Source organism: Cibotium barometz, chromosome 39 (genome assembly GCF_041138505.1).
Source record: "Cibotium barometz isolate CiBa-2024 chromosome 39, ASM4113850v1, whole genome shotgun sequence".
NCBI lineage: Eukaryota > Viridiplantae > Streptophyta > Polypodiopsida > Cyatheales > Cibotiaceae > Cibotium > Cibotium barometz.
Window position 1 is genome coordinate 28,377,589 of NC_141084.1, and position 13,652 is coordinate 28,391,240.

The window sequence follows — 13,652 nt, forward strand, 5'->3', positions numbered from 1 at the left end:
CGTCATAGGTGCTAAAGGGATGATCTATAAGAGGTAGATTGCATGCATCACTTATGGAAAACCGTCATAGGTGCTAAAGGGATGATCTATAAGAGGTAGATTGTATGCATCACTTATGGACACACGGAGTAGAATGATTCTCCCTAGAGCACCTTGGGTCTAACCAAAGAAGAGTAGTGGCATTTAAAGAAGTGCATCAGTGAGTTTCATACTCCCACTAGTAGTTGTATGCATTGCTTGAAGGGAGAATTCACAAAGGATGAAGATATTAGTGGCTTTAAGTCTCATGAGATGACTGGCACAAAAGCTTACAGTTTGTGCTCGCAATAGACATTAAGGATTGCCTCAGTGAAGATATAAGAGTGACAATATACAAGATTAGTGCAATGGTACGGTCAATATCAAGTAAGGAGCTTAGAAGAAATACGTTGGAAGTATCTCGTCTAAAATCCATTGAAGAAGTACAATGGCAGAGAAATTCTTTCCAACAAGTTTTCTGACCATTCAATTGCACCTACTTGTTCATGTGGTTGACGAGGTTGCTATAGTAGCAGGTGTTGTTCATAACCAATGGATGTTTTTCCTCGAGAGATTTATGCAGATACTGAAAGGTTTTGTTCATCAAAAAGCTCACCCTAAGTGTAGTATGGCAATGGGATGGCTTGTTCAATAATCTCTTGTATACATACTATAGTTTCTTAGTATGTCACGCACACAGGGATTTAATATTCACGTGATCACAAGATTTTTTGTGATAATAACACATGTGAACAAGTTATTCACATGTTCTCATGTTACCGTTCACAAAACAACAGGTCACTTGCCATTTGGGAATCCCTTAAAAGCTTGGCTACACATGGGAATAAGCTATTCACATGTTCTCATGTTACCATCTTCACATAATAGCAGGTCAGTGGCCACCTAAGAAGATTTTTTATGCCCGACAAAGATAATTTTTTTAGGCCCTTGTGAAAGCTTTGTGAATATAATATGTGATCACAAGATTTTTTGTGTTATTAACATATGTTATTAACATGTTCACATGTTTTCATTTACGTCAGTGAAATCCCTGCAGGCCCATATATGCCACAATTGTGGACACAAGAAGAGGATGATCAATTCTTTGGAGAAGAGTCTCAAGGACAAGGGGTTCAGAGAATAATGGATGTGGCATTGCGAGAGAAGATTAATAAATTTTGCATCCTCAAGTCAAGTGCTATGGAGAAATGGATCGAGAGGTATAATCTAGCAAAGAGGGAAAGAGACTGAGATTGTTTGAATTTTAGAAAGAGTTGAACAACTAGAGCATTACCATACCTAGCTTCACTCACTAAACTTCTAGAATTTTCAAACACAGTGGCGAGGTTATAAGCAACGACGAGGGGAAACTTGCATATGGTTGTGATTATCATGTAAGTGAGTTTTTATATGTACACAAGAAACCATAAGACATAGTCTTGTATAAGTCTTTATTCTTGATACAATTTCATGATCTTCTTTTGCTTGTAGTATCACAATTTTGGTGAACTTTGGTTATGCGGTCATCACTTTTAAGTGGAGTGAATAGATAAGAAGAGAACAACATTTGATTACGGTGTCAAAGTGAATTTCATGCAAGAAAGTCATTCAAGTGCAAGTGGTCTAAGTAGTGAAGTTGGAATGCTTGATTACTGTGGAACGATGCAAGACATTATGAAGGTTGGTTCAAAAAGTTTTCTATGTTCATTTTTTATGTGAAGTGGTTCAAGGTAGTGACTCAAGGACCACAAGCAACCATGCGCAAAGAGATAAGAGCAGATTTGTTCAAGTAGACTCCACAAAGATATGGAAAAACCAAAGGGACACATTTGTGCTACCAGAGAATTGTGAGTAGGTCGCCTTCAAGGTGGGGGCCCGAGAGATCATAGATGGTTGTTTGTAATCCAAATTGATCCACGAAGTAAAAAATATTTGAAAATATGGAAATATCAGATGAAGTAGAGGTTGAGTAACCGACTCAAGAAGTACAAGAAATAGATAGTGATCCCGTTGAACCACTAGAAGAAGGATCAAATGAAGGTATAGTAATTCAACAATTACTAGCACTTGAACCAGAAGAAAACACAAAAAATAATCCAAAATTTGAAGAAAAAACAAAAGAACAACTTTCAACACAACCACCTCTAATGCGTGAAATAAAAGAGAACGATATGGAGACTACACCCATTGACGAAGATGCAGATGGAGATGTATTTCTGGGAATAGATGTATTGAGAGCCATGGATCTAGCTAAGGATGAGAGAGTCGATGATGAGCTATAACATCTTATTTCAATTTTATTTACAAATTAATACTTGGTTTTTATGAATGTTTTCTTTTTTTGCACACTTGATTTTTTTAAGAAGTCACACAAAAAAAAAAATTAACTTTCGACGTTACTTTTGGCCTATTATTTTCGACAGTCATTTTGACATTTTTTCCTAATGTTTATATTGACGCGTATTTCAACAGTGTGACCACCGTCAAAACTAGGCGTCAAAAATGGGTCATCCTGTAGTAGTGAATCACCCATTTCCATGTTTCCCACCAGCTTCCCTACCCCTCTCACTTCCACTTTGCTTACCCCTCTCCCGTCCACTTTGCCTACTCCTTGTCCTTCTACTCCTACAACACCATGGCCTACTCCTATCCCCTCAAAATAACACACCCTGCTCACATCCATAGTGCTATCTCCCGAGCATGCCATAGCCTCATGATGCCACTCAAGTGGTGATAGTTCGAGGGCTTCTCAAAGCCATTGACAGTCTAGTAGTGGGGTAGGTGGGTGTGGCAGATACTTTGGAACAGGTGAATGATCACCTTCACCTATGGTGATAGACAAGGTTCCTAAGGATAGTATGGTTTATTATACTCTTGATGAAGAGGGCATGTCTTTTAGGGATGAGATAGGGTGGAGGGCTTATCATAACCTCCATCAAGTAGTCAATCAAACCTATAAACATGCTTTCAAATAGTGGTTGAGAAAAAGGATAAAGACTTCACATATGTGGTGCAATGCATGTATGAGCGGTTCTCGAATCCAACACATGCATTTTTTTTTACCAATGGGCTAGGGATTGCATCATAAAGATATTTAATAATAAGAGGTCTTGCACAAGGAGGTGCGTTAGAGAGGGAAACCAAATGCTAGCCAATTACTCGGTTAATAAGTAGAAGAAGGCAAAGAAAGAAGCTAGGGAGGGTTCTCGATACCCTTAGCAAAACACAACACATGTGAGTCAATTGCAAAAGTATCGTGTGGCAGAGTATGGTTTTAGAGGAAAGGTAACTTGGCTTGCACGATTTGTAAGTGTCTTCTTACGTATGCATCACTAAGTTTAGTTCATTTCTCCTCATAAATTTCATATCTTAAGCATGTTATACTTTCTTGTAGAAAAGGGTAGTAGTAGGTCACGTCTCGACTGCTCATCAGGAGAATAGGTACCGCAAGTATCACAATGAAGTCAAGACTTGGGAGTGACTGAAATAAGAGGGAGTAGTCACTGATGCTAATATCCAAAAAGCTCGTAGAAACTATGACTTTGTGAGTAGTCCATTATTTGAACTTCAATTTCAATTATCATCAAAGTCTCAATTCCTATGTTAAGTTTCATCTTTAGTACTAACTTTTTTGCATTGTTTCATTATTAAATGCAAGAAGACAATGTTGAAGAAGATGTGGTGCATGTGGTGGTGAAGGCGGTGGAGAAAACTATTATGGCAAGGATGATCTTGAAGATGAAGATGAAGATAATTTAAATTAATTAGTTTTCTTATTACTCAGCTTTTTAGTTTTTTTAAAATCCATTTTGGACTCAAAATTTTCGGGGATGGAGAATATGCAATATTATGACATTTGCCAAGTATTATAAAACTCACGTGTATGAATTACAATTATATGTTAAAAAAACGAGGACAAAATGGGAGAGATGTGGGGACACATCTCTCCCATTCTGTCCCCATTTTGTTTGTTGCAGATTGCAGTGTGGCTATAGCCATGGCTATGCACACGACTATTGTCACAGCTACTACGTGGCTACAGTTGTGTGTCCCTAGTCATGTGCATAGCTGTGTGCCTATAGCCATGTGAGAGACTTTTATTATCGCATGGTTTTGAATGTGCTATGATCCGGTGTGTTGTTGTGGATCCAAAATGAAAGTTGGCTCGAGGCAAGAGCAACAAGAAAACATCTAGAAACATACAACAATGTTGTCTACAATCCAAGGTGTATCATCCTACTTTTTCAATAAATCGTAATACATCTCTAAGACCAATGTAACAAGCAGGGCCTACTCTTTTGACTAGTTCTAAATTTCTTATCCCAATGACAATGAGGAAGATAATATATTTAAGATGCTAAACAATTATTTCAAAATATATTTCCAGTAATCCTCAGGTTACTTTGGAGAGCATAGCAACTCATATTGATTCAAAACTTGAACAAGGTGAATTCATCAACATATTTAGAGAAACTACCTATCAACATCAGTAGCCCTAGCCTCCCCTATCACATCATGTTCTTCCTCTTATAAAAAGTGATCTAATAAAGCAAATATAATTCTTCAATTTTTAAAATAAAAAAAAATACTATAGATGTAAAAAAATTATATATTCTACCTGCAATTCATCTCTATCCTCTCTCATAAAGCTTCATTCCATTAATGCCTGCAATGGGTCTCTCTCCTCTCTCAAGCTGCATCGCTATATTATGTAAAGGAAGAGTTTCACAAGATTGCTACGTGGTAGCATGGTAAGAATTTGGAAGTATTTGGAGGTTCCTACCCATCGAAGACGGGTGAGGTTACTTGTTCAATTATTGGTCAATGGTTCTTCTCGGGTGGCAATGACGACGCATCTCTCCTCTAAATTCCAGTATTGTAATTCTTTCCCTAAGACACAAGGTAGTTAAAAATTGAATCTTAAAACTTAAATAGCAAAATACATTGTTAGTAATCAAAGTTACAAACTATGAGCGATATAGCTGTGACAGCCTCTAGCACCATATTAGATAATTTGGGAAAAAACCCATTCCCATTTGAAAAATGGGATCATGGTGAACTTGTCCAAAATTTTGTCAAAACCCCCTCATGTGACATATCATTGGAAAGATCTTGAAGAGTAGAATCTAGATCTATAATCTCCGACAAATTTGGAGTTGGCATGTTTAAGATATATCTAAAATCAAATGGAGTTATTGATTCCCAAAATGTGAGATTTTTCCCTAATTATCTAATATTGACTGCAAAGCGATAGCGATTAACTCTCGTTCAAGTGACTGCAAAGCGATAGCGAAACACTCTACAACAAAAACAAAAAATAAAAATGGAGCTCCTGATTGAAGAAGAAAAAAAAGAAATACAGGAATATAAGGAATTGTATGTTTTCTTTCCTATATATGCTGCCAAAGCAAAAAAATAAACAGGAATGTGAAATGTTTTCTTTTCGTTACAAACAAAGGCAAGCTGGCAATGCAAAGTACAATCAATAAGTTTTCAAAAAACAGAACAAACAGGGTTTTTCGAACACAGAATTTGTAGCTCGCTTCTAGCCGGGTGTCAGTAGTATCCTATTTAGAGTCTCCTGATACACCGAAAATCTGCCCGCTTATCTATCCATGCTACATTATAACTTGCAGAGTAGAGCGTTTTATTAGACGGGAGAATAGAGACCGGGTGTCAAAGGAATGACTGCATGCTGCTGAAATCCAGTGCCGTAATTGATCAAATACATCTCTAAGGATGCAAGTAGGAGGGCGATTGAGGCTGCGAGAAGCAGCGAAGCAAGCCGGAACGCTCGGCGGGCATGCGAGACTGCGGCGACGGAGCCAGAATTAACGGGAGAAGAGAGCGGTAGAAGGCCGTCAGCTGCGGCGAGAATGCTGGCGAGGGAGAGGAGGAAAGAGAGGCACTTTAGCATCCAGGTAAAGCCGCTTGATTGGCCTTCGGACGAAGGAGAATTCAGCGTGAGCTGGTCGAAGCTCGGGCGCAGTACCGCCCACCACCGCATGCGGCATGTGGGTGCTTCTCTCTGGTTTTGCACTTCCAAAACCATGGCACTCTTTGAATGAGAAGTGAATGGCGCACAAACGTTATAAGCCTCTTGATTAGATTGCAAATCAAGCTGCCCGGGTCGAGACGCTATCGAGACTCTTTACCATACAAGCGTAACCCACACGCCTGACCAAAACCTTACAATTCTAAGATGTTTTCTCCGCTTCTAGAACCCCTGACGCTAACAAAAAGTGCCCGGATGAAGATAAAATTGAGTTTCTTACAACCCAAAAGTGCCCGGATGAAGATAAAATTGAGTTTCTTGCAACTTGGGTTGTGCTCGCGCTTACAAAGTTGGCCGGATCGAGACAAAGTTGAGTCTCTTGCAACTTGGGTTGTGCTCACGCTTACAAAGTTGGCCGGATCGAGACAAAGTTGAGTCTCTCGCAACTTGCAGGGTGTTGTGCTGTCTCTAACGAGACAAAGTTGAGTCTCTCGCAACTTGCAGGGTGTTGTGCTGTCTCTAACGAGACAAAGCCGTGTTTCTTCAAAGTTGGGTTGTACCACGGTCATGACACTCTACCGTCACACATACTCCCACTGCTGTGGCTGAATTTGAAACATGACCCAAAAAATTTAGTTGAGATCAAACCTCCACTGTGACATGTTCATAAGTTTCATTTGAAGGGCTCGTATCAAACCTCCGTAGGAAGGCCCAAACCTTGGCTTTTCCTCAACACTTCTCCAACCCTCAACCCTTACAAGTACTATAGAGCCCTCAAAACACTATAGTGGCACATACCCATGTGACAAGTAACCCTTAACCCTTACAAAGTTGAAGTTCAATCAACAAGTTGAGCCTCTTGTTACTTGGGTGCTACGTCAGTATCATGATGCATGCCCGTGTGACCTTAAATTTGAAGGGCGATCACAGTATAAATTTGGTAACCACTTTGGAACCAAACGACTAAAAAGTTACAAATTGTAATCTAATTTAGATTGATGATTACCATTTGGTAACTTTGCACTAGTAAAAAAATACCAAACGATAACTCACCTTTTAAGAAAAATTACCATTAGGGTTGTTTATAAGTCTATATTCATGACTTGAGGCTCACCAAGTAAAAATCACTATAATATCTTGCTATTATTTCCCAAGTTCCCTAAATAATTGATAGAAATAGCTTTAATTTTTTGAAACTCAATACAACATCTAGCATGTATGAAAGAAATGAAGAGATCTTTGGTAACTTTAAGATCTAGAAAATTACCACATTGTAACTCTAAATTTGGAATATGTTCCAATGGTAATTTTATGAAAATCTCAAATTTATACCTTGAGGGTAACACTTGAAGGGCTCAGTACTTGGTAGTCGGTATCACGACACATGCCCGTGTGACCTTAAATTCGAAGGGTAATACTTGAAGGCTCAATGACATCCATAGAAGGGCTATGCATAGTGCTGTTTTTTCCACACCGTGACCTTTCCTCTCGAGTTCTAGAACCCTTAGTCGTTACAAGCACTATCATGACATACGCTCGTGTGATTTAATAGGAAGGGTGACCCAAAATTTTTATTTGAAGGGCTGGTAGGAAACCTCCATGCCTATGTAAATGGATAGTAAAGGCATAGTGCTATTTTTTTCCGAATCTCCATTGGAATTCAACCCCCCTTTTTGTTAGCCTCCCTTGAGGGTGTATAGTGCTATTTTTTTATAAATCTCGACGTTTCATTTTACCCTTCTTGCGAAGGATTTACCTCCCTTCCTTTCATGGCCGCCTTCAAATTATAGGCCTGGTGCCATGGTCAAGACGCTATCGAGACACATGACCATGTCCCTGTACCAAGACTCTGAAACTGCTTCACACACTACATTGTGGTGGTCGGATGCATAGGTGCACCAAGGGTTTGAGTGCGTGTAGCATTGACAAGTTCTCAACGAGGCTGCTTGACTGTCAGGTTCCCAACAGCAGCTTCATTCCTGGCGCAATCTCGCTATGGAGAGGTTCGACGTGCCCATTTCAAATATTCAGAATCTTTCCAATCCCTCGGACGATGTGAGTGTGCATATTCAGCACGAGACGGCGACGTCGGATGATGAGCCCGTCGAGCTTCTATGCCGGATGTTGTGTGATGGACGTACGGCGGATGCGGAGGAGCTCTTCCGGCGTAATGAGCGTTTTTTCAATGGCGATCAACGTTGGATTCACCGGGCTGTGTTTGCAGTTCGGAATGCGCATCCGGGAACACCCAACATGTTCGCTCCCTGGATCATTGGCGATACACTCTACAAATCTGCATAGTAAACATCTCATTGAACTCTGACTTCGTTTTATATAGAATTAGTTCGGTTGCAGGTTTCTAATCTGGTCTTTTCTTGCTATTCCTCAGCTACCCAGCGGATGTCCGGTGGTGGCAGGGATTGACCGAACGGCACGTACCGCCAGTATTTCTGGCGGTGCACGCCAGGAGGATTGACGTAGCAAACTTCATCGTGCAGCACGGCGAGGGGGATGTCTTGAACCAGCAGGGCGTCGCCTCGGGTTGGACAGGTTTACATTGGGCAGTGAGGTTAGGCCGGCCGGAGATCGTGAACCTGCTCATGGATTTTGGTGCGAGGCTAAATGTCAGCTTGGAAGATCCACGAGGAAATTCACCACTCGATTACGCGGAGGGCAGCACTCTTCGAGCACTGCTTAACAGGCCGGACGTCATCGACAAGATCCTTGCCAAGCTCGAGGAGGCAGAACTGCGAAGGCTGACCGACTCCCTGGCTGGCGTACAAGCGTTGGCAGGGATCATTGTGCAGGTGACATTTTCAGGCGTCTCCGGCGGCAGTGGGTGTGTAGGAATTAATGCTATAATGCCCGCATGTGTGTGAACGCATGTGAGCAATGAACGGACACACGAGAGGCACAACTCAATAACTATAAATAAATGTACTCTCTCATTAATAAAAAAAAAAACGATTCACAACTCTGAGCGCGTCTCCTTCCTCCTCTCCCTCTCGCTCTCGTGTATGCTGCAGCCATGGCAACACCAGCATGGCTGTAGCATCTTCTCCTTCTAATTCTACATGGTATCATCGCCTTCCCTCCTGGAGTGCCTGTGTGGGCCTTCTCTGCTTCCCAGAAACGAACCAGAGATTCATTCTCTCACCAACTTCGCTGCTCTCTCACAAACCTTCAGCATCGCCACCAACTGCTATCGCCTCCTCCTGGTGCGCCTGTGTGGGCTCGGTACCTAGCGTTGACGCCCACGCTAGCCTGCGCAGCATCCCATTCCTTTCTGCGCGCTCTTGTTCGCCTGCTCCAAACCGCCAAAGCGCCTCTGCCATCGTTGGCGTTGCCCACCATAGCATGCAGCTGTGTGATTTTTATTTTCTTTTTTCCAGTTTTTTTTCGAAAAGCTGCCTCTGCCACCGCTCGTTGTGCAGCCCACCTGGGTTTCCATGTTTTTGCCTCCTCCACCTTGCAGCGACTCTCCCTCTCCTGAAGGCTTGTGGAGCCCGACCACGTCGTCACAAGGTGAAGCCGGCTGCCAATTTTATTTATTAAAAAAAAACAATAACCAACAACTAACAATAACTTTTTTTTTATTTTTATTTTTATACAATAACTTTAACATAGATAACTTTAACCTAGATAATTTTATTAACTATACTAAACCGTTAAAAAAAAAACTATCAATAACTATAAACTTTATTTTATTTCATTTTTTAAAAAAAACCCACAATACTTAAAAATCAATATTTTTTTTTATGAACAACCAATTAACACAAATCAATAATAACAATAAACTTTAAAAAAAGTTAATATTTTATTTACAAGCAATAAAACAATAATTTTATTTAATAATTTACTCAACATCACGAACATGCCTAAACATTCAGGCTATTCGTGAGCGCAAACATGCCTACTCTTTCAGGCTATTTGCGTGCACACATGACATTTTATACAAAAATGATAACAAATAATAATAATAATAATAATTAAAAGAAACAAACAAACAAATAAACAACACAAATGGGCAAAGACCCACAAAAAGGCAAAGACCCACAAAAAAGCAAAGACCTACCAATGGGCAGTGACCCGTAAAAGGACCCAAAGATGTCCGTCCTACAATGGACACTAATATAAGACCTGGGCAAACAAATGACCAAAAAATAATAATAATAAAAAACAAAACATAAAAAACAAACAAATAAATAAAAAGTTAGCCCAAAGAGGCATCAACCCGTTGGAGTGTTGGCCACACCCACGAGGTATGATATTAAAACAAAATTATGGGTGATATAATCGTCCACCCTAAGCGCCCAAAGTGGCATGAAACAACTATGCCCAAAGAGGCAAATTGAGCCCATTGGAGTGTCTACAACATCCATGAGGCCAAAATTAAACATTGGTCTTCGACAAGCTGAAAACGAATCAGCCTCTGAGCGATGAGACAAATTAAACTTAATTGTACATACACACTTGTAAATAACATCGTTTCACATCTATATTTATGATAACTCAACTCATACTCATATATTCATTTCCTTTTGACATGTACAAATGCAACTACATTTCATTCCCTTTATGTGCTTGAGGGGGAGAGCTCAATGGATGGTTCAAGCTCACAAAGAGAATCAAAAGTGTTGCGGCTATAAAGCATCACCGACATCATTATTTCCAATAGAGTACCTAAAGTTGTCTTCGTCATCATCAACATCGACATCAACACTCATATACTTTTTAACCTTGTTCACCACATTCAATTGTTCACTCATGATGTAAACAAAATATATCATGTCTCAAGCATTCACAATACATACATCACTAGACACATAGCATGCTCTCACTTACCCTTATGCGGACATTCGCATTAAGGGGGAGTGTAGGAATTAATGCTATAATGCCCGCATGTGTGTGAACGCATGTGAGCAATGAACGGACACACGAAGAGGCACAACTCAATAACTATAAATAAATGTACTCTCTCATTAATAAAAAAAAAAACGATTCACAACTCTGAGCGCGTCTCCTTCCTCCTCTCCCTCTGGCTCTCGTGTATGCTGCAGCCATGGCAACACCAGCATGGCTGTAGCATCTTCTCCTTCTAATTCTACAGGGTGGGTCTTCAACTTTATGGCCTTCGTGTTTGCAATGGCAGCCTCCCTCGCCGCTGTGGCGAACCGTCTCCCGACGCAGCCCGCGGAGCGAGCTAGAGTCGTTGTGCTCCAGATGGCTGGCGTTTTGCTGGCTGTGTCCGTTGCCTGCGCCCTTGTTGCATTCGGGATGAGCCAGTTACTAGACATGGGAGATTACAAGGCCGATACCATCGTCCCCGTGGGCGTTGCCGTAGCTGCATGCACTGTGATGCTATTGTGTTTCCTCGCACGCCTGCTATCCGCATATAAAGAGGCGCCATGAAACATATATGAAAGGGTTTTCTCAACTGTAAATACCTGTAAATAACTGTAAAATCAGGCGCCAGGGGAAAGAAACACATGGAAGGGTTCACCCACCTGCTGTCAATAACTGTCAATAGCAGCCCTACAGCTAGCACTGGGATGACTGTAAATAACTGTAACAGAAGCCCTGTATCCCGCAATTGCAAGGACTACACAGACAACTACGACTCCTGCAAATTCTATATGGAAATACATGATTCTTATTTTACCTGTAAATAACAGTCCTATAGCTAGCACTTGGATGACTGAAAATAACTGTAATAAGAAGCCCTGTATCCCTCAAGTGCAAGGACTACACAGACAACTACGATTCACGCAAAACCTGCAAACTATAGATTCAAGCTTCAAGATTCTTACGTCACCTATAGAATTTGTTGTTCTCAATTTCAAAACAGCTTGCAAGTTTTGATGCGTTTTACTTAGTTGAAATTAATCTAAAAGATCTAAATTACGTTAAATTTTGAAGTGACAAGTTTGAGGAGGCCATCATCAACGGGATTTTGACTGAGATCGATAGAATAACTGTTTGCATCTCCTTCTTACAAGACTAGAGAATATACATGGTTGTCGGCTTCTTTTTATGGAGCGACCCCAAAAGAGGCTTGTGCTTTGCCACGTGGACACTCTTCTGCGTGTTTTGGAATACCTCGATTGGCATGAGAACAATTTACCTTTTTTAAGATAGGGTCAGCAGAGCCTGTAGGAGGAGTATATGATGCGTCTTCTTTCTCTTCTATTGCTCTAGGACCTTCGTCTGTAGAAACTATTTGATCGTTGTCTGTATCAGAGGCTTTATTTGCGGGGATTGCACCACCATCAGAGGCTATAGTATTATTAGGTGTGTCATCTACATCACTGGTGCCCGTGTTGTCTGCATGATTTGGGGAAAAAGTAGCTGTGGATGTGATGAGATCTACATTGCCAGGCTGAACATGGGCTTCGGCTGATAGCTTTGCATGCTGGACTTCAGAGCTAGCACGGCGTAGGTATGCAGCATCTTCTTCTGCACAGATGGCGAGGTCTTCTTGTTCTTCTGCATCGCTTGCCTTTAACCCCTTTGTGTGTAGGGCTAATTCATATTCTTCTCGAGAGGCAACATGTGCTTCTTCCCAAGTGGCAAGGGCTTCGTCATCATCTGCTGTTGCACCTTAATCACAGTCTTCAGGCTGAGAGAGGCAAGAAACGCATTGATGATTGGCATTGCTTCATCGGCTTCCTCTTCTTCTTCTGGCGTAGCACAGGTCCCTGGATGTTGCTGGACGTCTGATACCATGAGGAGGCCATGAGGCCTCAATAGATTAAGCATACTTAACTAATCAGTAAACAGAGACATGAATAAAACAGAGAACAAAGTGAGAGAGAGAGAGACAAGATAGGCGAATAGATACGATTGTGTATTTTTTTTGTTGATTACATGCTAATTTTATAACTGCTTTTGGTGCATGATTTGAGGGTTGTGTGTGTCACATGTGACTTTTGGATTCTCGAGGCTGTCAGTTGGCTTTACACCAACAAATTTTTCTCATGCCGAACACAAGATTAATGTTGGATTATATCTCGTCCGTCCCATGTAATGTCTCACCAAAGGAGTAGCATTGTTACCAGTTTGCTTATTGTACAAAGTTTGAAAATTTCATGATGAGGACACGGCGGGCATTCTTGATGAATACAACTTATACTCTCATAAGGTCAATGCGTTGTTTGAACCCTTACTACAGAAATTTCCGCTATCACTCCAAGTTCGTTGCATAGACAAGTGAATCGAGCTTCACCAAGTCCCTTCATAAGAATGTCTGCAACCATTTGATCAGTTGGAAAATATTTAACCATAATAGATCCTTTGTTCACTTCATGGCAAACATAGTGATAATGAACAACAATATGTCTGGTTTTGCTATGCTGAACATAATCCTTTGGTGACGTAACCATATCAACTCACGAGCTGCCAATGACGCCGCTAGATATTCTGCTTTTGTAGTTGAAACTGCAACACAACGTTGTTTCTTGCTTGTCCAAGAAACCAAGCATCCATTGGCAAAAAATAAATTTCCACTTGTAGATCTCATTGAAGAATGAGAACTTGCCCAATCAGCATCACAATAACCAACTAAGCATAAAGGTGAAGAGTGAGATGAAGATGCCTGCTGTCGACGATAGAGGAGGCCATGATCTTTAGTGCCCTTTAA

The 13,652-nt window shown here is 40.9% G+C and overlaps 1 protein-coding gene across 1 annotated transcript; it reads left to right on the top strand.

Moving 5' to 3' along the window:
- Nucleotides 1-8,008: 8,008 nt before the first annotated feature.
- On the top strand, nt 8,009-8,892 carry LOC147615959 (uncharacterized). The gene is made up of 2 exons (XM_086777916.1): nt 8,009-8,313; nt 8,403-8,892. The coding sequence occupies exons 1-2, from the start codon at nt 8,009-8,011 to the stop codon at nt 8,890-8,892; spliced, it is 795 nt and encodes a 264-aa protein (XP_086634042.1).
- The last annotated feature ends 4,760 nt before the right edge of the window (nt 8,893-13,652 follow it).

Coding starts and splice junctions, on each gene's coding strand:
- LOC147615959 (XM_086777916.1), top strand. CDS start 8,009: ATGGAGAGGTTCGACGTGCCCATTTCAAATATTCAGAATCTTTCCAAT. Junction 8,314..8,402: donor ACACTCTACAAATCTGCATA/GTAAACATCTCA, acceptor GCTATTCCTCAG/CTACCCAGCGGATGTCCGGT.